General features: G+C 49.2%; 2 protein-coding genes across 4 annotated transcripts in view; both read right to left on the reverse strand.

Moving 5' to 3' along the window:
* Positions 1-270, reverse strand: part of LOC122377451 (fibril-forming collagen alpha chain-like) — a 37,992-nt gene extending 37,722 nt beyond the window's left edge. For 2 of the 3 annotated variants that reach the window (XR_006255869.1, XM_043357492.1), the window contains exon 1: positions 121-270. Coding sequence is in view for 2 of the 3 variants with exons in the window: in XM_043357492.1 (XP_043213427.1) it covers positions 121-226 (106 nt within the window). In the remaining variant the exon portion in view is untranslated. The remainder of the gene's footprint in view (positions 1-120) is intronic. The other variant, XM_043357493.1, reaches the window with a different exon arrangement.
* A 4,290-nt stretch (positions 271-4,560) lies between these two features.
* Positions 4,561-27,728, reverse strand: LOC122377452 (signal peptide peptidase-like 2A). Its single transcript, XM_043357494.1, has 15 exons — positions 27,714-27,728; positions 26,402-26,424; positions 23,191-23,269; positions 22,679-22,816; positions 22,198-22,344; positions 21,828-21,950; positions 21,251-21,393; positions 20,756-20,940; positions 20,294-20,396; positions 19,765-19,923; positions 19,188-19,302; positions 18,810-18,942; positions 18,441-18,545; positions 17,829-17,986; positions 4,561-5,314 (listed from the first exon to the last, which is right to left on the reverse strand). Exons 3-15 carry the CDS (start codon positions 23,248-23,250, stop codon positions 5,249-5,251), a joined length of 1,635 nt encoding a protein of 544 aa, XP_043213429.1. The 5' UTR covers positions 23,251-23,269; positions 26,402-26,424; positions 27,714-27,728; the 3' UTR covers positions 4,561-5,248.
* Between the last annotated feature and the right edge of the window lie 239 nt (positions 27,729-27,967).

Raw genomic sequence — 27,967 nt, forward strand, 5'->3', positions numbered from 1 at the left:
TTTGAATGGTTTGCGGCTTGTGTCATCGGGACCGTCACTCGGGGTTCCTCCGGAGTGGGAGTAAGCCGCCCGGCCCTCCCTCCGCGCGCACGGACCGACCGACCGCCGGCGGCCACTTACCGCCATAGTAATCTTCGTCGTAGTAGTCTTGTGTCTCCTGTGCCTTGGCGCTGGCCCCGGCCGCCAGCAGCAGCAGCAGCAGCGGCAGCGCCGTCGAGGGCGGCATGGCGGCCGGCGGGCGGCGCGCGCAGGGGGAGCGGCCGCCGTCCGCGGCTGCGCCGGCCTCTACTGAGCCGCCGCGACGGCCTCCGGCCACCCGGCCCGGCCGGCCGGCCGCCACTGTTTATGTTAGACGGCTGCTAATGCGTCCAGCACAGCTCTGGAGGCGGACAGGCAGCACGGCTGAGTGCTGGCCGGTCTCAGCAGGCCGCAGCGACAGCTGCCCGCCAGACCAGGCCGCCGCAGGCGCTGCTACCTCAGACAGGAACGCTCCAGGCGCCAGCGGGCGTCAAAGGTTGCACTGGGCATCACAGAGCATCAGAAGAGGCATCACTTGGCACCACAAAAGGATGACGATGACGATTAACTTCGAATGGTCAATAACGATTGACGATGTGCCTAATGAATGAATCATCACATCAACAGAGTAAGGAAAAATTATTTTGCTTTCGAACGTGCTTGCGCGCATTATATTTTGCCATCCTAAAACGGACACAAAATGACAGACAGCACAGGTCTTTGGTCATGTGACATCACCAATCCACACCATAGCGGAGAGGTGCCAGCTAATCGACCGTAACGCAACAAGGCGTCACGGGACACGTCTTCATGTCCCGCCCTAAAACCGCTCCTGTGCAAGATGTGAGTAAAAACAGAGGAAACATTTTCCGCAAAGATGTCAGTTTCGACAGTGTCACCCTCTGGAGGCTGAATCGTTGACCTCAACTTAAATATGAGGAAATTAACCCGAAAGAGCTTTAAAGGAGCTATTGTATTTTTATCCAAGTGCCGCAGCTTTATTGGTTGCCGAGTTACGAACCAATTGATAGAAGATTGTCTAAATGGGCGAAATTTGATCTTTGCTGACCTTTGGTAACGTGGCCTTTGACTTCACTCAATATACCCTGCCTTTGACCTGCCGAGAAGGATGACTGGAGTTATTTATTCGTGACTTTGCCGCTCTTTCGAACCCGCCTACCGTGTCACTACGTGACCCGTGAACCGAGCTAGAAAAGGGAGATGTTCACCGTCCCTCCTCCCCCCCCCCCGTGGAAATCCAAGTATTCAAGGGAGCGTTGGTTACTCTCAAAGCTACTCTTCGTTCGTGTGTCAAACCACCCCAGCAAACATGCCCACATGGTTCCCATATGGGGCCCACATGGGCCCCCCACCTCTTCCATATGGGTCCCACATGGGAATGGCAGTGGGTGACACGTGGGACCCATATGGGCCAGCCCACGTAGGCCCCATATGGGACCCACGCGGCGCCCACATGGGACCCATATGGGTAGCCCATCTGTAGCCCATGTCCCACGTGGGCCCATCTGGCCCATGTTCACCCCATATGGGACCCACATGGGATGCCCATCTCCAGCCCACATGCGTTTGGCCCATCTTGATCCCATATGGGGCCCATATGGGTAGCCCATCTGTAGCCCATGTCCCACGTGGGCCCATCTGGCCCATGTTCACCCCATATGGGACCCATGTGGGCATGTTTGCTGGGACGCACGAACCAGTGCGGGACTATACCTATTGTTTCATCAAATGTCAGTGAGCAGTTACTTACTCCAGAACAAAACACAGATAAAACAACCATGTATGTATTTGGTTTCATGTAATACGCGAATTTATATAACCAGTAAAACGCCTTTTGGGCGAAGAACGAGCGAGCGAGATAGTGAGCCCTGCACGTGCGGAAGGGCGAGAGGGTGCTTCCAACGGGCTTGCGCAAAGCACCCTTCTAACCGGTCGCTAGCGGTGTGCCAAATTTGAACGCAATCGGTCCAACCGTTCCTGAGATCTGGAAGCGGCATTCTGCGCGTGCGCACGTGCAAACGGGGTCCAAAATGACTTTTGCACGGCACCCTTCTAACTGGTCCCCAACCGTGTACCAAATTTGAGCGCAATCGGCCCAGCCGTTCTCGAGATCTGGAAACGCCCCCTGCACGTGCGCACGTGCAGTAGCACCCTAACCGCAACACATGGGAATGCATTGCCTGGTGGGTGCCTACCTGTATGCCAAGTTTCAGCGAAATCGCCCCAGTAATTACAGAGTTACTGAAATGGGAACAAATTTGACACCTCTTATTGTTGTATTTTGCACGTGCACTGGGGATGACCCATATGCATCGAGAGCATCCTATTTTGGGTAGAAGGGATGCTGCTACCCTACAAAAATTACCGCAAGTCAATCGCCCAAGCGGCTGCTGAGATATGAGCCTCTCAAAATCACTACTTTTGCAAAACAGCTTGAACACCCTTGACTTTTCACGTGGCACGTGCCACGACGGTCACTGAGATGCATCAAAAGTAGTCAATTACGGGGTAGAAGGGATGGGGCTACCCAACAAAAAAGACCGCAGGCCAATCGGTCCAGCGGTTGCTGAGATATAAGCCTCTCAAAAGCGTTACAGGCCGGGCCGGGCCGGGCCGCTCATACTGAGATTTTTCCGTTATATTGAAAAGACTCACTTCGCTCGCTGCGCTCGCTCGCTCGTAACCACGAACGCCATCCACTAGCACAAGAGAGTACGGTACAAACTCTGAGAAAGATGTCGGAAAACAGCCTACTGTAGGTAGGCGAAAAGGTTTACGACTGCAGTGGGCACTAATCTCTACAACCAGTAAAACGCCTTTTGGGCGAAGGACGAGCGAGCGAGATAGTGAGCCCTGCACGTGCGGAAGGGCGAGAGGGTACTTCCAACGGACTTGTGCAAAGCACCCTTCTAACCGGTCGCTAGCGATGTGCCAAATTTGAACGCAATCGGCCCAGCCGTTCCTGAGATCTGAAAGCGGCGTTCTGCACGTGCGCACGTGCAAACGGGGTCCAAACTGACTTTTGCACGGCACCCTCCTAACCGGTCCCCAACCGTGTACCAAATTTGAGCGCAATCGGCCCAGCCGTTCTCGAGATCTGGAAGCGCCCCCTGCACGTGCGCACGTGCAGTAGCACCCTAACCGCAACACATGGGAATGCATTGCCTGGTGGGTGCCTACCTGTATGCCAAGTTTCAGCGAAATCGCCCCAGTAATTAGCGAGTTATTGAAATGGGAACAAATTTGACACCTCTTATTGTTGTATTTTGCACGTGCACTGGGGGTCACTCACATAGATCAAGAGTATCCGACCTTTGGTAGAAGGGATGCAGCTACCCTATAAAAATTACCGCAAGACAATCGCTCAAGCCGCTGCTGAGATATGGGCCTCTCAAAATCACTACTTTTGCAAAACTGCTTGAACACCCTTGACTTTTCACGTGGCACGTGCCACGACGGTCACTGAGATGTATCAAAAGTAGTCAATTACGGGGTAGAAGGGATGGGGCTACCCAGCAAAAAAGACCGCAGGGCAATCGGTCCAGCGGTTGCTGAGATATAAGCCTCTCAAAAGCGTTACAGGCCGGGCCGGGCCGGGCCGGGCCGGGCCGGGCCGGGCCGGGCCGGGCCGCTCATACTGAGATTTTTCCCTTATATTGAAAAGACTTCGCTTCGCTCGCTGCGCTCGCTCGCTCGTAAAAATATCTTATGATCACACTCCGAACGTGCGGACAGGGTAAATCGTGAGATCCTACGAACAACTACGCCTGATTTTCAATTATACTTTTGATAACTGAATAATGCAAGCACAACTTTCGCTGTTTGAGCTACCTACGCTCTACCTGCAACCAGAGTAAAGTACAGATAAAAATGTTTACAACTTGGCTCATCTAAAAATATATCCATGTGACGACCAGAAAAAATTGAGCGATGTGAAATTTTGCACTTTGTCTCGAAAAGTTAAGTAACGACAGAACATAACCAAAACCAAGAGAAGTGTTCTATGAATACAAAGCGCTCGCTGCGCGTTTGTATCACTTTCTCTGAGCTACCTACGCTCTACCTGCAACCAGAATAAAGTACGGGTACAAATGTTTACAACTTGGCTCATCTAAAAATATATCCATGTGACGACCAGAAAAAAAATTGAGCGATGTGAAATTTTGCACCTTGTCTCGAAAAGTTAAGTAACGACAGAACATAACCAAAACCAAGAGAAGTGTTCTATGAATACAAAGCGCTCGCTGCGCGTTTGTATCATGAGAAAAATAAACTGCTTCAGGCTTCAGCCAGTAGATATCGGGCATATACGAGTCACGCAATACACCAGCCCCCACCGGTGAGTACAAACATCACACAACATTGTTTGAACTAGATAGTTATAATATTAAATGGTACTAAGGTCAATGGATACCAATGTTAAACATTACCAAAGAAGTTGGTACGCCCTGCCACCATACAATGAGCGACCTGAACACGTTGAAACACCACCTCGTGTCATAAAAATTCTACTGTAGCACACACTGCCTCTAATTTGCCCTTTGAACCCGTTCTGAAGCATGTGCGCGGGCAAAACTTATCAAAATTCCTTGTAATACATCAGTAAGTCCCATCTTTTCATAATGCTTCACCATGAATAGGAGAAAAATATACAAAATTAAGTATCTAAATAGCAATTCATACGTAAATCAGCCAAAATTATGATATATAAGTGGGTAAAAAGGCTAACGGTGCACAAATTATCTAAAAAAAGGTTCAGAGCGCAGCAGCTGTCTGACATTGTTTGGCGATGAGTGGCCATTGGGCGGTGTCCGTTTTGGAGTGTGACCGACACAGCGCTTGTAGCGGCCGTAAACATTTGAACAGGCGTTTCCGTAGGTCGGTCAAACGGCGTCCGGCGCACATCGGGGACGGGAGGGGCGCAGCGCGGACGGAGCGGACGGCCTCTCACCGCGCCGGCTCTCCGACACTGCCTTAATACCGAGACGGTCGACCTGGCCAGGCCCGCCGGCACCCACGGGACGGCCGAGCTGCGGTATTCAGAGCCGGAGCCGCCGGACCGCGGCCTCCCGCACACTCGGACCGCACCCGCTGCATCCCAGTGACCTGGGACGCACCTTCTTCAGCCAGCCAGCGCTCCCGGACAACTCCTACAGCCGGCAGCGGCGGTCCGATGAACAGGCGGACGGTGGACTAGTGAGCGGCGTCCCTACTCCTCCACAGGGGAGACGGAGTTGTAGTCGGCGTGCTCCCGAATCAGCTCACCCCCGGACGGCTGTGGACAGAGTTGGGGAGACGGTTAACTTACGGAAACGTATCAGCCACGGACAAAGAGAGTGTCACAACTGTCAGAGAATCTCCCATCAAAACCCCATCAAACTCATAATACCGAAATGGAAAAACATGATAACACGAGGTTTATTGATATTGCCAATAACAGCTAAGATTTTTTTTCACATGGAAAAGGTATTTCTGTAAAACAAACAAATTGCACGAGAACTGCTACACAGCATTGGTTATCTCTCAGCACCCTAGGCGTTTCTACAGACATTAATGAGCCGAACTGACTAACACCAATTACTGCTGCTGATAAAAAGGACAGAAAAGGATGCAACACAGACATTGGGGCCGCACACGGGTTTAACATTCTCACAATGTCGAGACCAAACGTTTGAAATTCCGTAGCCGTATCACATAAACGCGCCACTTGAGACGAATTCATCCGTCGGACAAGATAAGCAGGTTCACATAGAGCTAGAGGTGACTGGGACGCTTCACATCTTGGTCATATGCATCATATACATGGTGATGAGGATATGTCCTCAGGTGGACCAAATGGTGCCTAAATCCGTTTTCAGGACGCACACCTGATGTTTTTGGTCCACAGTAAATGAGGCAAATGCTCGAAATGTCGAGGATGGCATACTGGTGCCGAGGACTGCGGACCTCGGTGTGGGGTTAAAGGCCTTTTTGGAGCTCCAACCGTCACCCCCACCAGAATGACATGCCCGACATTTCAAGATTTGCTTAAGAAAACCAAGTAGGCCGACTTTGTGCTTGAGCTGAGGGCTGTCCCTTCAGACGCTTCTGATACTTTGGAGTCATTGCAGCGGTACCAACGGTGAGTCGATTTTACAAGTGAAGTATAATGTCCTTGATGTAGTGTGCCTACGTGATTTATAATCCCCGTAATGTACCAGGTAACGCCGTTTAACTGAACAGTAGGGGCGAGCGACACGTTTGACGTATTTTTAGAAGTGTTAGTGCCGTGATCAAAACGGAGGAGCTGTATGCAGACAGCATCGGGAGCAACGAGAATTTGTGTGGATATTTCACTGGAGTGAGCATGGCACTGGGAACATATCCGTCCCTCGAGCGGCTGTGGGGCGAGTGAATTTGATATGCATTCCTGGAGAGACGGTGCCGATATTGGAACGCGAAGAATGGGTGGAATGAGCGGCCTGGGCGTCTCCAGGGTGGAGCCGCACGCGGTACATTTAATGGTATCAGTGATTTCACCTATGCCTACATTGGCGCTGTCGGCTTGGCAAGATAGCATGGTTTCCAGCGTTTCGGCCACGTCCTGCTGTTGACCTGTCGTCAGGGACGGATTGAGCTGAGCAATAGCTTTGACGAGTTCTGTGGGGCGGGTGACCATTTTGGTTGTGGCCCTGAGGCTCGATAAAGCATTTCTTATCTCCGTGGAGGCGAATGGAATGAGGCTATCAGTTACCATGAGACACTGGGCGATGGAGTTGATGAAGCACGTGTTGCCTAGGTTGTTTAAACCACAGGGAGTGCGTGCACCTGATTGTGGTTCAGGTTGTGTTTTCCTTGCCCTGGTGTAATTGAAAATGGTCGGCCTCGCATGTGTCCGGTTTGCGCTGGGAGCGGGGGGCTCAGGGCTCCTATTCTCCGGCTCTGCGTCTTTCTGTGGCGGAATTTCAGGTCTCATGGTGAAGAGCGGTTTCTCAACTAGCGTCCATCTGCTGAACTTCTGCTGATTTCTCGATAGCCATAGCGTATAAGAGGCATGGAGGCTTGTCCTACCAACGGTGTCGGCTTCCTTGAGAGATTTTCTGCGGGATAGTCCCATGTATCTGAAGAATGAGAACAGGCTGTCCGATGTGACCCCTCGAGCTCCAACTTCCACTGCAAAGTAGTGCATATGCCAGCCATTCTTCCTGCCTGTGTTGATTAGGTCGATATAGTCCTTCTTCCCCTGCTTGCGCTCGTGAGCTTGGTAAAAGTTTTCTTCCCAGCAGACAGTGAGCTCAGCCACAATGCATGTCTTTGTTGCAGTGGACCAGATGACGATGTCGGGACGTGCATTGGTGCTGGCAATCTGGGGAGGGAAGACGTATGGGTCGTGCTCTTCATCCCAGATTAGCTGCCAGTCGTCTGCCGCCGGTTTTCCTCGCTCAGTGTTGCGCTGCAGAGGGGGGACGTAATATTCGGTTCCGCTGCTAGATTTGAAATGGGTACCTTTTTTAGGTGCGTCCGTCTTTTCTAGCACCGGGCGAATGATTTCGATGAGTCTGCGAAGGACCATATCGTGACGCCAGTTGTATCGGCCGGTCATCAACGAGTATCTGCAGTTGCTGACGATGTGGAAGAGTGTGCAGTGGTGGTAGCCGCATAGGGACCAGTACCAGTAACGCCTTTATTATACCAGTAAAACGCCTTTTGGGCGAAGAACGAGCGAGCGAGATAATGAGCCCTGCACGTGCGGAAGGGCGAGAAGGTTCTTCCAACGGGCTTGCGCAAAGCACCCTTCTAACCGGTCGCTAGCGGTGTGCCAAATTTGAACGCAATCGGCCCAGCCGTTCCTGAGATCTGGAAGCGGCATTCTGCACGTGTGCACGTGCAAACGGGGTCCAAAATGGCTTTTGCACGGCACCCTACTAACTGGTCCCAACCGTGTACCAAATTTGAACGCAATCGGCCCAGCCGTTCTCGAGATCTGGAAACGCCCCCTGCACGTGCGCACGTGCAGTAGCACCCTAACCGCAACACATGGGAATGCATTGCCTGGTGGGTGCCTACCTGTATGCCAAGTTTCAGCGAAATCGCCCCAGTAATTACCGAGTTACTGAAATGGGAACAAATTTGGCACCTCTTATTATTGTATTTTGCACGTGCACTGGGGGTGACCTACATGCATCGAGTGTATCCTATTTTGGGTAGAAGGGATGCTGCTACCCTACAAAAATTACCGCAAGTCAATCGCCCAAGCGGCTGCTGAGATATGAGCCTCTCAAAATCACTACTTTTGCAAAACAGCTTGAACACCCTTGACTTTTCACGTGGCACGTGCCACGACGGTCACTGAGATGTATCAAAAGTAGTCAATTACGGGGTAGAAGGGATGGGGCTACCCAACAAAAAAGACCGCAGGCCAATCAGTCCAGCGGTTGCTGAGATATAAGCCTCTCAAAAGCGTTACAGGCCGGGCCGGGCCGGGCCGGGCCGGGCCGCTCATACTGAGATTTTTCCGTTATATTGAAAAGACTCACTTCGCTCGCTGCGCTCGCTCGCTCGTAACAATGCCACAGTCTATAAAAGAATAGTGCACTCTGCACGCACACAAATTAAGAAGATCAAGCCAGTGTGATAAGTAATATAATATCGGTGAATGATAGTGTTCGATGCTGAATGCACTATGTACATATTGAACGATACAATACACCCAGCACGATTATTCGGAGCGTGAAATAAAACAATGTTCGCAAGCAAATTCAGTTCAATATATCAATATGTAATATCCCAGATTCAGCGAACATTCTAATATTTCTCGTTTCCTATAGTATCGCACTTAAATATATGTTGAATTACATAATACATTCAAGCGAAGATGAAGATTTATAATTCTATCGTCATTTACACTCGAATACAATACAAGAGAGAGAAACTATACGGACTTGGTTATGCATTATGCAAAAGTCATAATGCTTGGGAAGTGGAAAAAAAGAATCTACGAGTAAGAGCTGCTGAAACCGCAGTATTTACGCATGCAATAGCACACAACACATCAAACGATTTCAGCGGTTTGCCAGCACTAAAACCGCACGGCCAATGATAGCGGTTCCTGTCGGTCATAGCGGAGGTCTGCCAAGACACATCGCCGATCTCTGAGACGAACCAGCTACATCACTGCCAACCTGCCTCTGACAATGTTTGCAAATCGCTCCAGCTTCTTGCAACGCTTGGCCGGCGAGGAATTCGGTTTGCACGCTGGCGTTGGCCATCGGTCCGTCCCGAGGGAACGGAACGGTCTGCCGACGCACCGCGCCGGGCCGGTCTCGGGGGCCGCCGCCGCCGCCCTCGGACCCCCGGGCTCAGTTACTGTGGTTGGAAAGTTCTGGGGAGGGGAGCTGAGTGATTCCAAGAGTGATTCTACGCATTTCACAGGTTGTGCGATCAACTTTTCGGCATCTTTTATGTTACTCCGCTTTAAACTATTAAATACGAATTCGTAAAAATTATGTTTTTCGTCAATGATGACTTAAATCTGCTCATGGTCCATGTCGTGACCAATCGATAGGGGCCTACCGGGCCATAAGACCAAGGGCCGCACATTAGCAGCATCGGCAGCCCACAACTAATGAAGAAACGGCCAACGAAACGGCAATCTTAGACCAGTCGCAGCCAGAGATGTGATGCGTGTACACTGCCTACATCGCAAACAGGGCCTCGGCTAACATGTTAACTGGTGGGCCAAATGGCCCACCAGTGACCCGAAATGGCCCACCAGCCTCAAAGATTTGGCCCACCAGTAATTTTCTGAAAAATCGAAGTTTTCACATTTTACATCACGCCATAGGTAACATTGTGATACAGACAGAGACAGAGGCCCTACTACATTGTTGCATTTATTAAAAGTAAGAAGTTGATCGTCGTTGCCCGCCTAATACCATCACCATTCCCGGTTTCTTGAGACAGCCGTGGGTTAAGCCCCGGTCACATTTCACCAGATTGGACTAAAGGACGAGAAACGGACGGCGTCCGGTGATGTCCGGGGGATGTCCGTTCGTTTCCGTTGGACGTCCGTTTCTCATCCGTTAATATCTGTTCCATGTCCGGTGGTGTCCGGTGTGCTCAACCGGACACCACCGGACATGGAACGGATATTAACGGATGACAAACGGACGTCCAACGGAAACAAACGGACATCACCGGACGCTGACAGTTCTCGTCCGTTTCTTGTCCGTTGGTCCAATCCGTTTAAGTGTGACCGAGGCTTTAAATTTTATGCAATAATCGTGAAAGACGTTTGCCTCTGTCAATTACAGATAGTGTCGGCGGCTTCCAGCCGATCGAGGTCTGCGAGAGTTCTTGCAAGCTTTCCGATCGATCGAGTGGTTACAGTCACACAAGCATCTGCAGCAGACCAGTCGGTTACAAGAAAAACTACGAATAAAGAACAGACCAGTTCAGACGGTCGGGGATAAGCCTGCGAGCGATCTCAGACGGCTCGCCGATAGACACGATATAAGCCAGAGTCAAACTAGAGGTAGCGTCGGCAACTTCCAGCCGATTGAAGTCTGCAAGCGATATTATGCGTCTTCACGAACGGTATGATGCTTGCAGTCGCACATCTGACCAGTTGGACGAATTTCGAACCGTTCAGTCAGCGTTCCAAAAATTTCTCATTTGGGCCGAAGATGACACTCAAGAATAAGAAAGGATAATTTTCCACTCTCACATTTTGGGTGGCTAGAATTTTCCACTCAGACACCCAAGAGAAATCTGAAGTTTGGGACACTGTTCACCAGAAGTGTACATAACTTAGTTTTTTAAAGAAAATATTAGGGTTGCGCAGTGCGCTTGGGCTTTTGAGCGAATTCTTTTCCATGCGACACCATATAGGCTTAATGATCATTTTCAGAGATGTTGGGGTTGCTGCTACAACCCCCTTTCGGGGTTCCTGCTACAACCCACTTTATATGTAAAGTTGCACTTGTGCTGTTCACAATTCCTCCCGATCCACCCGACAACGTCCGATCCCGTCCGACCGCTTCCGAATCTCCGACTATGTAGTCGGCGAGCGATCCATTCAGGGCTCGCTGATTTTTAACATCCGACCGGCCGTAAGTTATCGTCCAAAGTTTTATAATCTGCGTCAATATTTTGTGCATACTTGTGCGACTTTATGCATGTACCGCCGGAGTATCACCACTGAGAGGGTTGTGGGTCCCTACTCTCTCTTCTCTCTCTGAAGAGTCGGGGGGGGGGGGGTGGTCGAGCCCCGTTTTTTCTTTACATTTTTTAATGCCATCCTGACGTTTTTTGCGGAATAAAGTGGCCGAAATCTGGGGAGAAATCGAAAATGGGGGGGGGGGCTATGGCTACGAAGGTCAGTCCATGTCGCTGCCCAAGTGGCCCACCAGTCAAAATTCCTTAGCCGAGGCCCTGATCGCAAAGGATGTGTACGAAGTGGGTAGAGCTTTATTCTGTGAAGGAAGGCGCTGAGAAAATCACATTCTGAAGTTGAGCTAGCTCAGCCTCGCACGAGTGCCTAGCATGTCACACGAGTCAGCGGGTGACGTACCGTTTTCCTCAGATAAGCCTGTCTCGAGTTGCTCAAAACACATTTTCGGTTTCTAACGAGACCCGTGAAAATAAATAGCCGTACAAAGTGAGCTATGTCCGGCCCGGATCATACGGTGTTGTGAAAATAAACTCTGGCGTCGGCGGCGGCTCGTTACCGGCGGGCTGCAGCGGGACGCGGCGCGTTCCGGGTCCGGCAGCGACCGCGCCGCCGCACCGAGAGACCGGTGTGATCATCAGCCAAACAGGCGCACCAGGCGGTGTGTCAGTCACCCGGCCCGGCCGGCAAACAGCGCTACCGAGCCGCTACAGAAACACAGCACTTCCGGCCGGACTGCGGCGTCCGCGGCACTGGCGGACATGAGCCGGGCTCCCGTTATTATTGCAGGATACGTGATCAGATTATAAGAAAGCTGATGAATCAAGATAGTTTTTAATCTAACTTCTCTGTAAAGAATGGATGCTTTTGATCCGATATACCAGGCTTGAGGCTTACCTTCTCGTTAGGAAGTCGGATCAATAAAACACTAGGCATTTTAGGTAGCTCGACAAAGAAGATTTTTTGACATAAAAGCGATCACCAAACTCCATTATGCGGACGAGCCAAGAAGCTTTACCATCCCATCAAGTTTAATACCGAACTGTCAGACCTGACGCTGCTCAGATAGCTGGTGAAGATAAGAGAATCTGTGACCGATAAAAGGCGACAGTCCTGCGGCTCCGGAGCCCGTACGCCACAAAGTCTGTCAGCAAGCAGGGCTTGCCATACCACAGTCGGGTGAACGGCGAGGAAAAAGAACCGAGCCGCAGATCGAAACACGGCTGAGACGGAAGGTAGGGCGGAGTTTAACAAATCCATTGCAAGAAGTGGTGGAAGAATTCACTGAATGCTTCCCCACTTTCGAAGATCCGGCCACAAATACACGAAAATAAGCACAGAATATCAGCTTGTAGCCGAAGGCATGTCTGGTTTATGCGATGAATCACATGAATGAAATATATACACCGCCACATAACTGTACATTATCGGCAGCGTTTACACGACAGAGCAACGCGCGACTTGGTCCGAGTATCCAATTCGGGAAACTGCAAAAACGATAAACCAAACAGCGCCCGGTCCAGACGGATGAAGGGGACAGGGTGTCCAGGGTCGTCAGGCTCGCATTACCACTGCCTGTTTCTGGTGGAAAACGAGTAACGTTGTCGGCATTATTTCAGTTTTTTTTTTAATTCATCGATTTACGATGAGGCAACAGTCATTGGTCGTGTTAAAAAGCAAACGTGACTCATCCGAAAAAAAATGCCGAGCATTGAAGCTGTCGCGAAAGCTTTGACTACTAATTCCGTGTCTTTTAGAGGAGAAATAGAAAATACCGCTGTACAGATCTAATATGGACCACTGTACTGGGACGATATATGCTCTCATCCAGTGGACGTAATCAGCTTCCATGAAAATGGTGTCATGCGCCTTGCCAACGGTGCCATGCCCATTACGCGCTCTGAGCGTTGAGGTCGATATCACGCTTGAGAAGTTTGCTTATTTGTTTAATGAATAAAGCATCAACGGGCATGGGCACCCAATAACGGATGTAGTCACAAATATGAAACGTATACAAATGCAAATATAGTTAAAAACAAGGCTATAAACATACACTCTACAGGAATAAACTATAATAATTCTCAATGCGCATTTGACCCATAGCATGTCGTTTTGATAGGCGCGTGTTGAAGCTATCAATCACCCTGCAGCAGTGCTGTGTCGCCCTAGGCAGCCTTTGCGGACGGTAGAAGGTTCGTCTGCTGTGCGTCCCCCCTACCCCACGCTGTCGCACCCTGTTATGTATGAAGCTCCCCTGGGGTCGGTCAGTGACTGTCCCTGCTATTCCTACCCACACTGGCCATCCGGCAGCGTTCCAGTGCACAGTAGGCCGGCCGGCCGCCAGGAGCGCTAGAAATGCCGAAAAATGAAACGTGCTCAGGGTGCAAAAAATTAATACCCACAGACTCGAAATTGATCATAGGATACGATGCCGTGCCGTGAATAAGTATGAGACCGATGTCACGGCCAATATTCAGCTCCGAACACAGTCTAACTGACGGTTAGGGAATGAAGCGGCTATCTGAACGATTTCGACTAGATTTTGAATTGCTCTTTTCTCATGAATGAACATCTTATTGGTGAAAATAAACGACTGCACATGATGCACACGGTTATTGTGATCATGTTCATAACCAATTTCATTGGGCTCACTCATCTGATTGCACTCTAAATAGTGAGTTTGCAACATGTTGCAGACATCTACATAAGCTTATATTCAATTAGACTTATATAAAAACGTTATTTTTGGCACCTAATTCTGACGGCATAATAAGATTGGGCAAGTGTTGTACTTTCGAACCGTTGTCGATTTTTTCTGCTTTTCGCTGCTAGTTTAGGAGCTATACTGGCATTTGCTGGGGTATTTTTATACCATCTGGTTGGGAGAGGGGTAGTGAACGTCCTTAGCCTATAACTTGCGAACAAATGGTCGCAGCGAGATGCGCATGGCAGCGATCGAAAGGTCTCAACAAGATGTGTTCGATTAGCATTTAAAACTTGTTTTAACCCGGCATTTGCTGGGGTATTTTCATAACACCACTTGCTGGGGGGGGGGGGGGGGGCCGTCAGACGTCCCCAGCCCATAACTCGAGAACGGTTAGTCGCAGCGGGACAGGCGAGGCGGCAAACGAAAGCTCTAAACAAGACGCATCTGATGAATACTTAAATTTGGTTCTCAGGTCAAACTTGAGGTCAAGGTCAGGTCAAAGGTAAAAAATAGGGGTTTTCATTTTGGGCCCCAGAGACCGAACTACCGACAGCAGCGAGCTCAAAATTTCTTGGCATGTGCCCAAAAGATGTAAGAAAAGTCTCATTGTGTCTAAAGCGAATTGGAGCACAGGTCAAGGTCAAGGTCAGGTCACCAAAGGTCACACAAAGTCGAATTTTCAAAATAACATTTAAATACCGTGTGACACATGTTTTTGGGGTAGTTTTGGACGTAGAACACGATGGTGGCAAGAATTTGGAGATTTGACCCCCGCAAAATGGTGAAAAAGTGAAAAAAGGGGTTAAAAATTCGAAATTTTCAAAATTCAAAATTTTGAATTCAAAACATGCTATCTGATGCAGTTTTATCTCAGGATTCCAAAAATGTCTTTTGTTTTGCTCTACGACCCCTATAAGTACCAAAAATTTGAGTTTGAAAAATGAAATTGGATATTTTGTTACTTTTTGCGCCCTCTATAGCAACCAAATATTGAGCTACGGACTTGAAATTTTGCATGCTGATTCTTCTTTTGATGCCCGAGGACAACTTGTCTCATTTTTTTGAAAAATTCAAATTTTTGAAAAAAATCAAATTTTTCTCAAAATTTGGTTTGACATTTTGGACCCCTAAAACTCAATATTTTGAAAATCCGAGATAACCATCTTGTAGAAAATTCAATTTTCTATCGTTTGAGCCCTGAAAATTGCAAATTGCTTCATTTATATATCCTACAATAGGCAGGGGAGGGTCGATGCGAAGCCTTATATTCGCGATGGTGCAAAAACGGGGATGCGCATCGCGCTGAACTTTACAATAGCTTCTACAGGGGCATATTGTGATCGTATTCATAACCGAATTCATTGGGATCACTCACTTGATCCTATATATAGTAAGCTTGCAGCATGTTTCAAAAATATCAGAGGACATATTAAGGATACATTGAATTATATTTTTTTCAAACATGTGATTTCGTGCACCTAATTCTGACGGCATAATAAGATTGCGCTGGTGTTGTAGTTTCCAACCGTAGTCGATTTCTTCTGCTTTTCCCTGCTAGTTTAAGAAATATAGCCTTCAATATGAGGGGTTCTATATCCTACAACAGGCAGGGGAGGGTCGATGCGAAACATTATTTTCGCGACAGTGCAAAAACGGGGTTGCCCAGCGCGCTGAACTTTACAATAGCTTCTACAGGGGCATGTTGTGATCGTATTCATAAACGAATTCATTGGGATCACTCACTTGATCCTATAAAAAGTGAGCTTGCAGCATTTTTCAAAAATATTAGAGAAAATACTAAGGATACATTGAGTTACATTTCTTTCAAACATGTGATTTCGGGCACCTAATTATGACGGCATAGTAAGATTGGGCTAGTGTTGTACTTTCCAACCGTAGTCGATTTTTTCTGCTTTTCCCTGCTAGTTTAAGAAATATAGCCTTCAATATGAGGGTTTCTATATCCTACAACAGGCAGGGGAGGGTCGATGCGAAACCTTATTTTCGCGACAGTGCAAAAACGGGGATGCCCAGCGCTCTGAACTTTACAATACCTTCTACAGGGGCATATTGTGATCGTATTCATAACCGAATTCATTGGGATCACTCACTTGATCCTATATATAGTAAGCTTGCAGCAGGTTTCAAAAATATTAGAGGAAATATTAAAGATGTATTAAATTATACGTTTATAAAAATGTAACTTCGGGCACCTAATTTTGACGGTATAAAAAGATTGGGCTAGTGTTACACTTTCCAACCGTAGTCGATTTTGTATGCTTTCCCTGCTAGTTTAAGAAATATATCCTTCAATATGAGGGGTTCTATATCCTACAACAGGCAGGGGAGGGTCGATGCGAAGCCTCGACCCTCCGATGCGAAGCCTCGACCCTCAGATAGAGAGAGAGAGAGAGAGAGAGAGAGAGAGAGAGAGAGAGAGAGAGAGAGAAAGAGAGAGAGAGAGAGAGAAAGAGAGAGAGAGAGAGAGAGAGAGAGAGAGAGAGAGAGAGAGAGAGAGAGAGACAGGGAGACAGGGAGACAGGGAGACAGGGAGACAGAGAGACAGAGAGACAGAGAGACAGAGAGACAGAGAGACAGAGAGACAGAGAGACAGAGAGACAGAGAGACAGAGAGACAGAGAGACAGAGAGACAGAGAGACAGAGAGACAGAGAGACAGAGAGACAGAGAGAGAGAGAGAGAGAGAGAGAGAGAGAGAGAGAGAGAGAGAGAGAGAGAGAGAGAGAGAGAGAGAGAGAGAAGATTGTATCCTTGACCAATTCATGTGTCGGTCATTAATGGAGAAACTGTGAGTGCCGGGAAGTGTGTTAAAATCTTACCAGGAATGACGCCTTTTGAACTCCTCAGTAAACTAAGTGCAGTGTATGCAAATTGCAACATGCATGCATGCATGGTATTAGAAGTCTTGAATTTACATCTTATTGGTGTGGTATCTCGCTAAACGTTGTAAATGAAATGTTTTCACAGTCAGTTGAACGATAACTCGAGCGCAAATAATTTCCAGCGCTCCTGGCGGCCGCCCGGCCCACTGTGCAGTGCCGCCAAACGCAAACAAGCGGCGCCACGGCTCAGAAGCCGTATGACAAAACAAAAACACAGCGCGCAGGCCGCAAAGTCGGTCATAAGCCTTCTTATGTCCCCCGCCCCGCCTCAGTGGCAGACAAAACAGACACTGGCGGGGAGCAGTGACCAGTCACCGAGCACGACGCGAGCATGGCACACGGGCGGAGGGGTCAGACAAACCCTCAGTCGTGATTCCGTTTGCAACAGACTGTCCCCCTGACCTACCCGTACCCAGTGGGAGCTGGCGTTCCACCAAGGCGACACCGCCCTGAGACGAACCAATGCTTCTCCCACGCCCAGTATCATCCCAGTCTCTACCCCGCGCTAGCCACCTCCCCCTCCTCCGCCGCCGGCCGGCACGGTGTTTTGAAAAACGTCCCCCATTCACCCACACTTCAGCCCGCAGAGCCGGCCGGCCTGGCAACTGATACATTTGCCAGATGATGAACAGGAGGGGGGGGGGGAGGAGGTCAGAGTCCACCGCTCCGGTTAGTGACCTCTTCATACTGAGTGTCACGCACACCACGGGGGAACGCACATACGCATGGCGGTCCAGGCCTGCTTGTTTATTCAGATGTGACGGAGGTGCGTAGGCTGGTCTGTCTCACTTGTCCGGGGTTAGTTGATGAGCAGTGGATACCGTTATTGCAAGGAAAAAGTGGAGTGAGAGCTTGCATGAGAGCAAAAAGAAAGAGAGAAAGCGAGAAAGAGTGAGAGAGAGAGAGAGAGAGAGAGAGAGAGAGAGAGAGAGAGAGAGAGAGAGAGAGAGAGAGAGAGAGAGAGAGAGAGAGTGACAGAGACAGAGACAGACAGACAGAGACAGATACGCTGTTGTCGCGTTAGGGACTCGCCTGTTTGGCTCCGTGCCAGAGGAGTTTGAGCTGCCGTCGGATGAGCGCCACTACCACGACAGGTAGCAGGGTGAGCGGCACCAGATACAGCAGCGCCGGCTGGGCCGCCTCCATGGCGTACAGCGCCACAAACGTCACTATCAGACCCACGCCGTAACCTGGGAATGAGAGAGGGGGAGTCACTATAAGGCTCACGGCATACAAGGAATCACGATTAGGCCCACCCATCGTATTTTGTGTAGTGTGTAACTTACAGGGGGGTCACCCACCACCATGCCCTAATGACCTAAACAGCGTAACCACAAGCCTACGCCGTACCCTGATGATGATTTGGGGTTTAAGGCGCCCGAACTGCGGCGGTCATCGGGGTCCACACCCGTACCGCTGAGGCGCTGAGTGTACTCGTGTACAGCTGAGTTGCACAACGCCCACGCCGCAGCCACTACTGCGTAGGCATTAGGGCAATGTCAGTTCCAGATCCACGGCATTCAGTAGGTCATCACGGCAGACCCACGTCCGACCCCACAGTGCAATCTGTAAGAATGGTTACCCCATGGTTGTCCAGAGAACAGACACCGAGACACGCGGCACCTCGACAGTACTCATCCTCACCTGTGGCCGCCGTGACCAGGTAGGCGTGATAGGCGATACCGTGAATCTTGTCAATGGACGCACAGTACGCCACTATGAAGCCCGGCACGATGATATCTCCGTACCCTGTAGACGAGAGAGGAGGACAGCGGTCAGACGATACAAGTGACCGCACTGGACACCAGGAAACGGAGAATAGGCCAGAATATGGATGCGCACAACCACACACGAGTAAGGAGATGATTACATCCAATTAATGGACCTGTATTCTCGCACTGCGGTTGAACGGGGTTTCATGGCAGTGGTTCATTCACTTAACACATAAGTTTTCACGTATGTGTACGATCTCCCGGTATCCCAGTTTCGATAGTGTTCCCTCTGGTTACTGACCGAGCAGGGAGAAAGACTGCGGCGACTGGCACTCGGGGTACTGCGAGTGTACGATGTACGGCACTTTGAGCACCATGGGCAGGATGTAGTCGCCGCCGCCGGTGGCCACCTCCACCATGATGCTCTTGCCGTTCTGAAAAGACGGAACGACAGATGTCAGGACACATGCAACATATTTCGGCTGGAAAGTGTGGTCAGCTTGACAAGGGAAAAGGGATTGGTGAAAGGTATCGCATTCTGTCCCATCTACTATCGCAACGAATAATGCAATCACTACACCATGCCCTTATGCCTAAATATCGTTAGGCTAGCGAGAAGATACAAGTGTTTCAGCATTGCTTCTATAAGTGGCAAATCTTTACACTCCGTCATACTCACAGCTGTGAACAACGGTGTGATGAACACGAAGAAAATGTCGTAGATGAGGAGACCGACGGCGAAGAAAGTCATGATGCGCAGGTTGGGCAGCCGACAGGAGCGGATCAGCGACAGCCTGAAAACAGACGGGCGGTCAAGAATCAAGAATCAAGGTTGTTTGGGCTCTGGAAGAAGACGTCGAGGTCACGGATTAGTCAGCCGTCGATGCGGCCCAAATGTCACGGATTATATTTTAATCATGCCACGCAAATCACATATTTGAGATGAGAAAATTAGGCAGGCATAGTGTGGTGACTAGCGTAACAACTAATAAAAAATTGTACTAATTGCTGTTCTCATTTTAAATCGTACATTCCGTCCAATCCAGAGGGCGCACAGGGCCGTCCTATAAAAGATAGCCTGTCGGCCGCTGCACTACTCAAGAATACCTCCCCCTACTTCCAAAGGGGTCCAACACTAAAACTTACAAGAAAGTCCCAACACAACTAAAAAGGCCCATGCAATGCAGCTAACCACGATAACATTTCCGCACTGCTAACGAGCAAACTAAGCACTACAAAGTCCCCGCGCTACTCACGTGAAGGCCACTCCAAGCACGTCCTGCAGCGCCCAGCCCCAGACGTCGTTATCACGGAACACCAGCCAGACGATACCGGCGGCCAGCGATACGGCGAACAGGAGCAGCTGGGAGACGCGCACCCGGCACGAGCAGCAGCGCGTCGTCACCGCCGGAGCCCTGTGGGACAGAGAACAATGCACTCTATTGAGTTCGATCACCGCCTGCACATCACTTTTTAATTCATGTTCTCTCAGTAAAACGGCATCAGCCTAGTTGGCACAATGCAAGATGGCAGCAGCTGCCACGGGTTGTCCACATTTATGACTGTCACCCCTTATAACTGTGGGCTCAGCTCCCTTGGCTTACCCACAGTCTGCCCTTGCAAAGTGGTCGAGCTGTCCTTTCTTAGGTCTTCACTGTACCAAATTAAAGTAACAAACCGAGGCCCGAACTTCACTGGTTATTCAGTCGGCCCTTGATACCAGTCTGCTCTCCATTATTCACTGAGACACATCTGTCTCAGTTTACCCACAGTTGTACTACTCACAGTCCGAGGTCGCAGCTGCAGGGCATGCGCGCGTTGACGGCGCTCAGGCAGGTGTACACTCCGGACACAGAGCCGATGAAGAACAACACCAACACCACGTAATCTGCCAACAGAGAGACACGGTGAAATGTGGAAACATGGAGCTCAGGGACACTACATGGCCAATTATAAGTTCACGGAAAATTTAAAGCATATTCACGACGGCAGCTTTCAAAATTTGCTAAGACCTTCAATGGCTGATTGTTATGATACTTACCAGGTTAAAAAAGGTAACGCCACTCACAACTTCTATAAACTAAAGTTGGCCTACGGAAGTTTTGAGATAATCCTACTCTTTTAGGATAAAACTGAATCATAATTGTATATGACAGGTAGCTGACCCACAAACCACAATGGCACCTAGTTCAGTCGTAACTCATACCCTCATCCGAGCACGATTCAGACCCTTCTAATGGTACTTACACATGACCTTGGGGAAGAAGTAGGAGAGCAGCAGGAAGGTGATGATGAGCGCGATGGCGGCCACGGCCGAGATGACCGTCACAGGTGTGGAGGAGAGCTCGCCGGCCGCCGGCTGGGTGGTGGTCACTGAGGCCGAGCGGCCGCCGGCCGGGCCGTCCCGGCGCGCCTGCTCCTCCTGAGTGTGTCTGTGGGGAGGTGGTGGATGGTGGTGGATAATTTGGGCTTTTGGGCGTCCGGACTGCAGATATCACTGGTGACCAAGGGGGAGAGTGGACGACGGGAGTCGTCAGTCAGTGGTAGACCATGGGTCGGTAAGGGACTGATTGGAGGCCGAAGCTGCGACACGGCAATATCCGTCGACTCACCCTGCTCAGCACAAGGTCGAGACCAATGCCGCGATAGTACAATGTTTCGCAAGTAAATTCCGAAATATCATTAATAGATGACGATAACTTCAATGCTATATTACGTTTGATCTTTTGGCTTAGTACTCACAGTTCGTATTTGACAGTGGCACTCCAGATGGCCCCGAGCAGGATAGTGGTGTTGGCGATGACCCAGATGATGATGAGGCCGTAGTTGAACAGGGTCTCCTCGGGGATCCCGTACTGGATCGCCTCCACCGGCGGAGAGGCGTTCTGTACGGAAACCAGTCAGGTTAGGTCAGGTCAGGTCAGGTCACTGAGACAAATATTACTAACGGACCTGTTTGATGCAGTAGACATGGATAAAACGAACATCAAGTTCATACGCCAAAAGGTCATATGCCCAATACCAAGCGAAAAATAGATCGTCGCGTCCAGGCCTTGGTCGGTTTCAGGTGAAAACTGGCGTGTAACGCTTCTAGTTTCAATTTGTTCCTCATGTCATGCATGCATACATGCATCTAAGACAGTAGACAGATGCAGCTCAGCGACAATGAGGGTTGTAAAAGCGAGTATCCTACTTCCTTGCCTTGCCAACGAAAGACACATTGACGTATACGTTCACGTCGCCTACTCAGTAGCATTTGGCTTGTCATAGCGACACTCTCGAAGCGAGCACGTGACCGAATGGCAGGGAGGACACTGACCACAATCGCTGGCACGTGGCGCCAGCTGATGAAGGTGACGGGCATCGGCGAGCTGTTGGTGCTGGCGGCCAGGTCGTCGTACGACTCATTGACCTGGATCACAATGCCGGCTGCCTGCAGCGTCTGCAACATTAGAGAATCGGTAGGAGGGTTACTAGTCAACTCAGCACAGCTGGATGGTGGTTGAGGACGAAAGTGAGGCAAACGAACAGACCAGTTGGAGCATACACGCAAAACCGTCAGCCGGAACCGACTTAACGGATAAACAGGGCCGGTTAAGCTGTGATTAAGCACATCAGTGAGGCGATCAAGCAAAACAGTTGAAGCAAATACGCGAGTTAAGAGCGGGGGCGACGCTGGCAGCGCTCACCAGTAAATTAGCCACCCGCTGGTCGATGGAGCAGTTGGCCGCCTTGGACTGGTTGAGGAACACCCAGCGGCCGGCAGTGGCCGGCGCCGGCGCCGGCGGCGGGCCGCAGCCGTCCCACTCGGTCAGGTCCGACACCGGGTGACTCGTCTGGAAGGTCACACACAGAGGCACAGAGGTCAGGCGGGTTCAGGTGGATAGGTGACATCTCAGAGGTCGCTCAGATTTAGCCAGCTTACAATTAGGTAAAGTGGCAGAAAAAACGACGCCGACAAAACACAATATTAAGAGCGAAAAAGACGCAATATGCTATACAAGTTCGATGTTAATGTCCAATTTTTAGACAAATGTTGACTAATAATGCATACAAAATTAAAAACATAGAACATTGTTTATAACTGACAATGTATCACTCACCACATAACTTTACATTTACACTGCATCTTACCACGTGGAATAGAGCACCCGTCTTTGCACCACCCACCGTGTTGGTGCTGTCCATGGTGAGGTTGTGCACTTTGGGGAAGTAGGTGACACAGTAGCGTCGGCCCTGAGCGCCATCTGTCGGCCTCGTCTCCAGCAGACCGTACCTGAACACAACGTCCTGCTTCGCGTGCAGATGCTAGAACATAACACGACACTCTCAACTGAGAACGAATGACGGTCACACATTGTATCCCTGGTGACTGGTGTAGTGTGTGAAATTCAAATATCCTACCGCCTACGCGCCGTTACGATGCAAGGTGTCATCACCGGGCACCGATCTGAAATTATATGATCAATAATCCACAATAATCGATAAGGTGCTGCTATCAGTCAAGATCAGTATGGATAAGTCAAGCCTCATTGGGGGGGGGGGGGATGTGGCAACCAGGTCCCTTGAATCAGGCTAGGAACGATAGCAATTAGCAACATTGCATCATACAGCAGATATTGCTTTATTGATGTTAACATTCAATAACATAGCGTAAAAATGTAAAATGAGTAGGTACTCACCAATGGAAAAACCACAAAGAAACTGATGATGACAGTCAGAAGATGCTGAGAGGTCTCCATAAGTAAATAATATTTATTTCTGGAATGAGGCAGGGAGGAGCGTTATCTAAAGGCCTCTTTCCGACTTCCGCCGATGAAATAGCAGATGTTGATGGCTGATGCCAACATGTTTAATTCCACACTTTGTTTGTGTACAACTAGAGAGCCAGAATGGGGTCAATAAGGCATCAATTTCTGTCCTTAACCCTCGGCGGCACAGGGGGGGGGGGGGCTAATGCAACCACCCTAAGGTTTCTCGCAAATAACTCGCGTAAAAAGCGGCCGATCGCGACGAAACCTTCAGTACCCTCGCATTGATAACTTTTCACCTACCCTGCATATTTCATGACCCTGATCCAAATGACCTTTTACCTGTGACCTACTTTTCGAGACCATGTTTGGCCCGAATCGCGATTCGGCGTATGTCGGCTCGCATTAGTTGCGCGGTTGCAGTCTTTTTGTGGTTTCAAGCGTTCACACATGTGATTTGATGTTGCTCACATGCATTAGAGTGTATGTCAAGGCAACTTGAAGGTCAGGTCAGGTCATTGACCTTTGATAACCTCGGTTCATATTTCGAGTTGTACATGTTTCTAGGCTAGTTTTTAACCATTTGAACATTTACGAAGTAGTTTTGGTGCAATCGTACCATCTTACGAAACTGTCAGAGGCGGTTGATACGTACTACGAATACCCGGCAGGACCCCTTCTGGTTGACTTCACCTGACCTGACCTGGCCTAAATGCATAAAGACATCACCTGTGATCAAAGCTCACACAATATTCCTGATCAGCACCCCGAAAAAACCTCATAGCAGCCACCCTTTACGACGTTCTAACAGGTCCCGTTTTTCCGACTTTTGGGTCATTGACCTGACCTGGAAGGTCAACCGATGACCTAGGACATTAAACTTGGGCATCATCGGCTTTCTCTCGTCACGGGCAGCACGCCCGTTTTTTTTTCCGCGAAGCTCCATCTCGATCAGGGTCCAAACGCGAGGGGGTCGTACCAATCCCCCTTGTGCCGTCGAAGCGAAATGGCCTGTGCCGGCGAGGTTCAGAACCTCGCAAGCCTCACACCAGACTGAGTGTCCTTTGCCCGGAAATAATACCCTTGATCGCCAGTCAGCCCAAGTGAACCCTCACATCCTGGAATATTCCTCAGAGTGGCGTCCTTCAGCTCCAGCGCGAGGCTCCCGCAGGCCGGCATGAGCCCTCAGCTGCTGTCGGTGTGGGGTCATTGGAAGCCGAGTTTGCAGCTTGAGTTCGCAGAGCAGATGAATTAATTACAATGAAAACGCAAGGTTACGTCGGCCTCTCCGAACCCGTGTTGCCACATCTTCGGACTGCAATATGTTCAACTTTTGATTAACCTGGCAGCTGCCAGGGTATTTCACCACACACCACTTGCTGGGCCTGGGGGGGGGGGGGGGTTAAACGCCCCCAGCTCAAGAACCAGTAAACATGGGGGAGACAGCAAAAGAAAGTCCCATAGCTCAGTCTCGGTAGAGCATTGGACTCTACGTGGTGAGAGGTGGTGCTTACCGAAGAGATGCTTACCGAAGAGATAGGATACGGGGGTAAGGGAGCAAACTAAGGATGCTCGTAGTGGCTACCCCCTCTCGTCATTTGTTCTGCGACATGTTGGTCATATCTTCTCTTGAACTGGTTGATGTTGTCGCTGGATACCACATGTTCTGGTAAACCATTCCACATGTCGACCACTCTTGCTGAAAAGAACTTGTTGCGCTTTAGTGTTCGATGTCTTGGTTTGACGAGCTTCATCTGGTGTCCTCTAGTTCCCACTTCCCAGGTACCTGTCATCCAGCTTGAGGAATGTGCTGTCAACCTCAACTCTGTCCAGACCTTTCAGGATCTTGAAAGTTTGAAGCATATCTCCGCGAGTTCTTCGCTGCTCTAACGTTGTCAGCCCAAGAGCACTCAGTCGGTCTTCATATGGTAAATTTCTAAGTGAGGGAACCAGCTTTGTCGCTCTCCTCTGCACCTTTTCAAGCTTTTGAATGTCTTTTTTGAGATAGGGTGACCATGTCTGGATTGCAAACTCCATCCTGGGTCAAACCAGCGCCTTGTATAGTGGTGGAAGGATCTTGTCATTGAGGCATGTGAACGTACTCCTTATACGGCCCAACATGGAGTTTGCTGAGGACACAGCTTTGGCAACTTGTGCTGAGGGCTTGAGATCTGTTGAAATCAGAACTCCAAGGTCCTTTTCTTGTTCAGAGTGAGCCAGTTGAACTCCTCCCATGCTGTAGCTGCAGTTGGGATTTCTGCTACCGAAGTTCATGACCTTGCATTTATCCTGATTGAACTTGAGTAACCACCTGTTGCTCCACTCTTGTAGTTTATCCAGGTCTGCTTGGAGTTGCTGCTGATCCTCATTGCCTCTCATACGCCTGTAAATCTTGGCATCATCTGCGAAGAGCTTGCCCTCTGAGGGAACTTGTGGTGAGATCTCGCGCTCCCAGTTACAAAAGTCCGGGTTTGAAGCGGACAGGCGCTCAATGTTTATTAGCCTCCTGATAGGTATATTTTGATTTACGGTTGGTGGCAGGCAGTCGCCAACCGCCAAATCAGCCAGTCAAAGTCAGTGCAGGGACCGACCGTGCACTCTTAGCAGACGTCGCCCTTGCTGCCATGTGTAATAATTGTCATTCCCTCAAATACATACAATCAAGTGTGATAATTCTGAATTCACATTCCAACATTCCAACAAGTTCTTGCTTTATTCGGTATGGATCATGTCGCCTATTCCAATTCATACCATTCAAATTTGATAAAAAAAAAATATTAGCTTGCATTTCGAGAGAGAATGCAAGACAAGACAATGAAGAACTTTGCCTATAGAGTATAAGACAACCTTGAAAATTAAGCACAAGCGAAAACCAAAACCCAACAGACCCAACAAAACAACAAACCCAAAAAACAAAAAGCGCTGACGCAAAACCAATTAACGGACATAACCCGAGTTGAGCTGAAGCAAGGCAGTATAAGCTGAAGTTTTTTTTTATAGATATGGTAGCAATACATGGCGGATATTATGGGCCTGTTCCAGCGCCTCCAGTAGAAATTCTTGACTGGAGGCTCTACCAGAGGTTTCACTGAAGGCGCTGGAACGCAATCTGGAGATTTCTGGAGATTGGCATCACATATACCAAAAGAATGACGATTGTTCTCTCTTGAAACACAAAATTTATTTTCAATTTTATTAACCCGCGCCCCGTAGGGGGGGGGGCCGAAACGGCCCCCCCCCCCTGTCCTTTTCGGTCGATATCTCCTAAACGGCTGGAGATATCGCCACCAAACTTTCAGGACCCCTCCGGGCATCAATTTTACACATTGTGACCAAAAATTTTTCCAGAGGCTGTGATAGGTTGGCCACAAATGACGTCAGAGTGACGTCATGTTCTGTCATTTTCGACCGAAAAAAGACCTTCGCGAGAAGACCTGTCAGGCCTACAGCTTTGAAGATACAGAAAAATGATCACGACATAAAAGGTGTAGAATTGACAGGGCTACAAAACTGCTATCTCGGATTTTTGAAATTTTTGAGTTTTGATCCCCAAAAATCAAAAAAGCATTTTTTTGGATATATTAGCCCAAAAATCCAAAAAGTTTTTTGAGTTTCGAAAAAACCGGAATACATGTGATAGTACCTACTGTCTTCTATCTACATACCAAATTTCAGATCGATACCTCGTTTTTTGGCCAAGTTATAGCGAAAAAAACTGTTCAAAAATGATGACGTCAAATTTTCAAACTCATTTTTTGGCAATTCTAGAACTCGTAGAGCAAAACAAAGACCACCATTAGACTCCCCGTGACGAGCTGCATCGAATGGATACCCATTTTATGCAAAAATATCAACTTTGAAATTTGACCTAATTTGACCTGACCTTGACCTGACCTTCACCAAAACGTGACCTAGGCTGGCCCCAAAGGCTGCCTAACCCACATAATCGCATTTGTCATGTAAAATGGACCATAAAACATGTATCACACGACACATTCATATTGTTACCCCCGGTGACCTGACCTCGCTGTGACCTGACCTGGTATCAGTGACCTCAGATAGCAAAGTTTGTGTTTGACGAACAATATACCATCGATGGTTTTCAATAAATTACCAATTTACTCGATTTCACAGCACATTTCTTGAATTGCCTGTGAACGGTGAAAATCTGACCTTTGACCTGACCTGTGACGTCATCGGTTTGACCTAGGTCAATGAAATTTGGTCACAAGGTAGTTCCCGGGTAGGGCTATCAAACGCCGTTTGAATTTTGAAAATCGGCCGGTAACTTTCCGAGATCTTAGGGGGGGGGCCGAAACGGCCCCCCCCTACGGGTGGTAGGGTCCGCCGGTAGCCCTACGGGGCGCGGGTTAAGAAAGATTAACAAAATTATAGCAATGTAATTTTATTTACATTTAAGTTGTAAAATAATCAGTCAAAAGTCCTTTGTTTACATTCGCGATTGTCACATGTCCGCATGTCCGTGAAGTTAGCGTCAGCAACAGCAACGAATACAGCGTCGGATTCAGAATCGCTTAAAAAACTCGTATTAGGTCAATTGGGGGACGGGGAGCAAGAATATGACCTTTATTTGGCCCTAGCTCTTACCCCTTACCCCTTAATCGGCCCTTAAAGGAAGGGGCGCGTCAAAAGTGCCTCAAGGGTTCGTCTGATCGCCAAAATAAGGGTCGCATTCGATTCCTCGGGT

The sequence above is a fragment of the Amphibalanus amphitrite genome, unplaced genomic scaffold, assembly GCF_019059575.1.
Source record: "Amphibalanus amphitrite isolate SeventyFive unplaced genomic scaffold, NRLGWU_Aamphi_draft 000044F_arrow, whole genome shotgun sequence".
NCBI classification, from domain to species: Eukaryota; Metazoa; Arthropoda; class Thecostraca; order Balanomorpha; family Balanidae; genus Amphibalanus; species Amphibalanus amphitrite.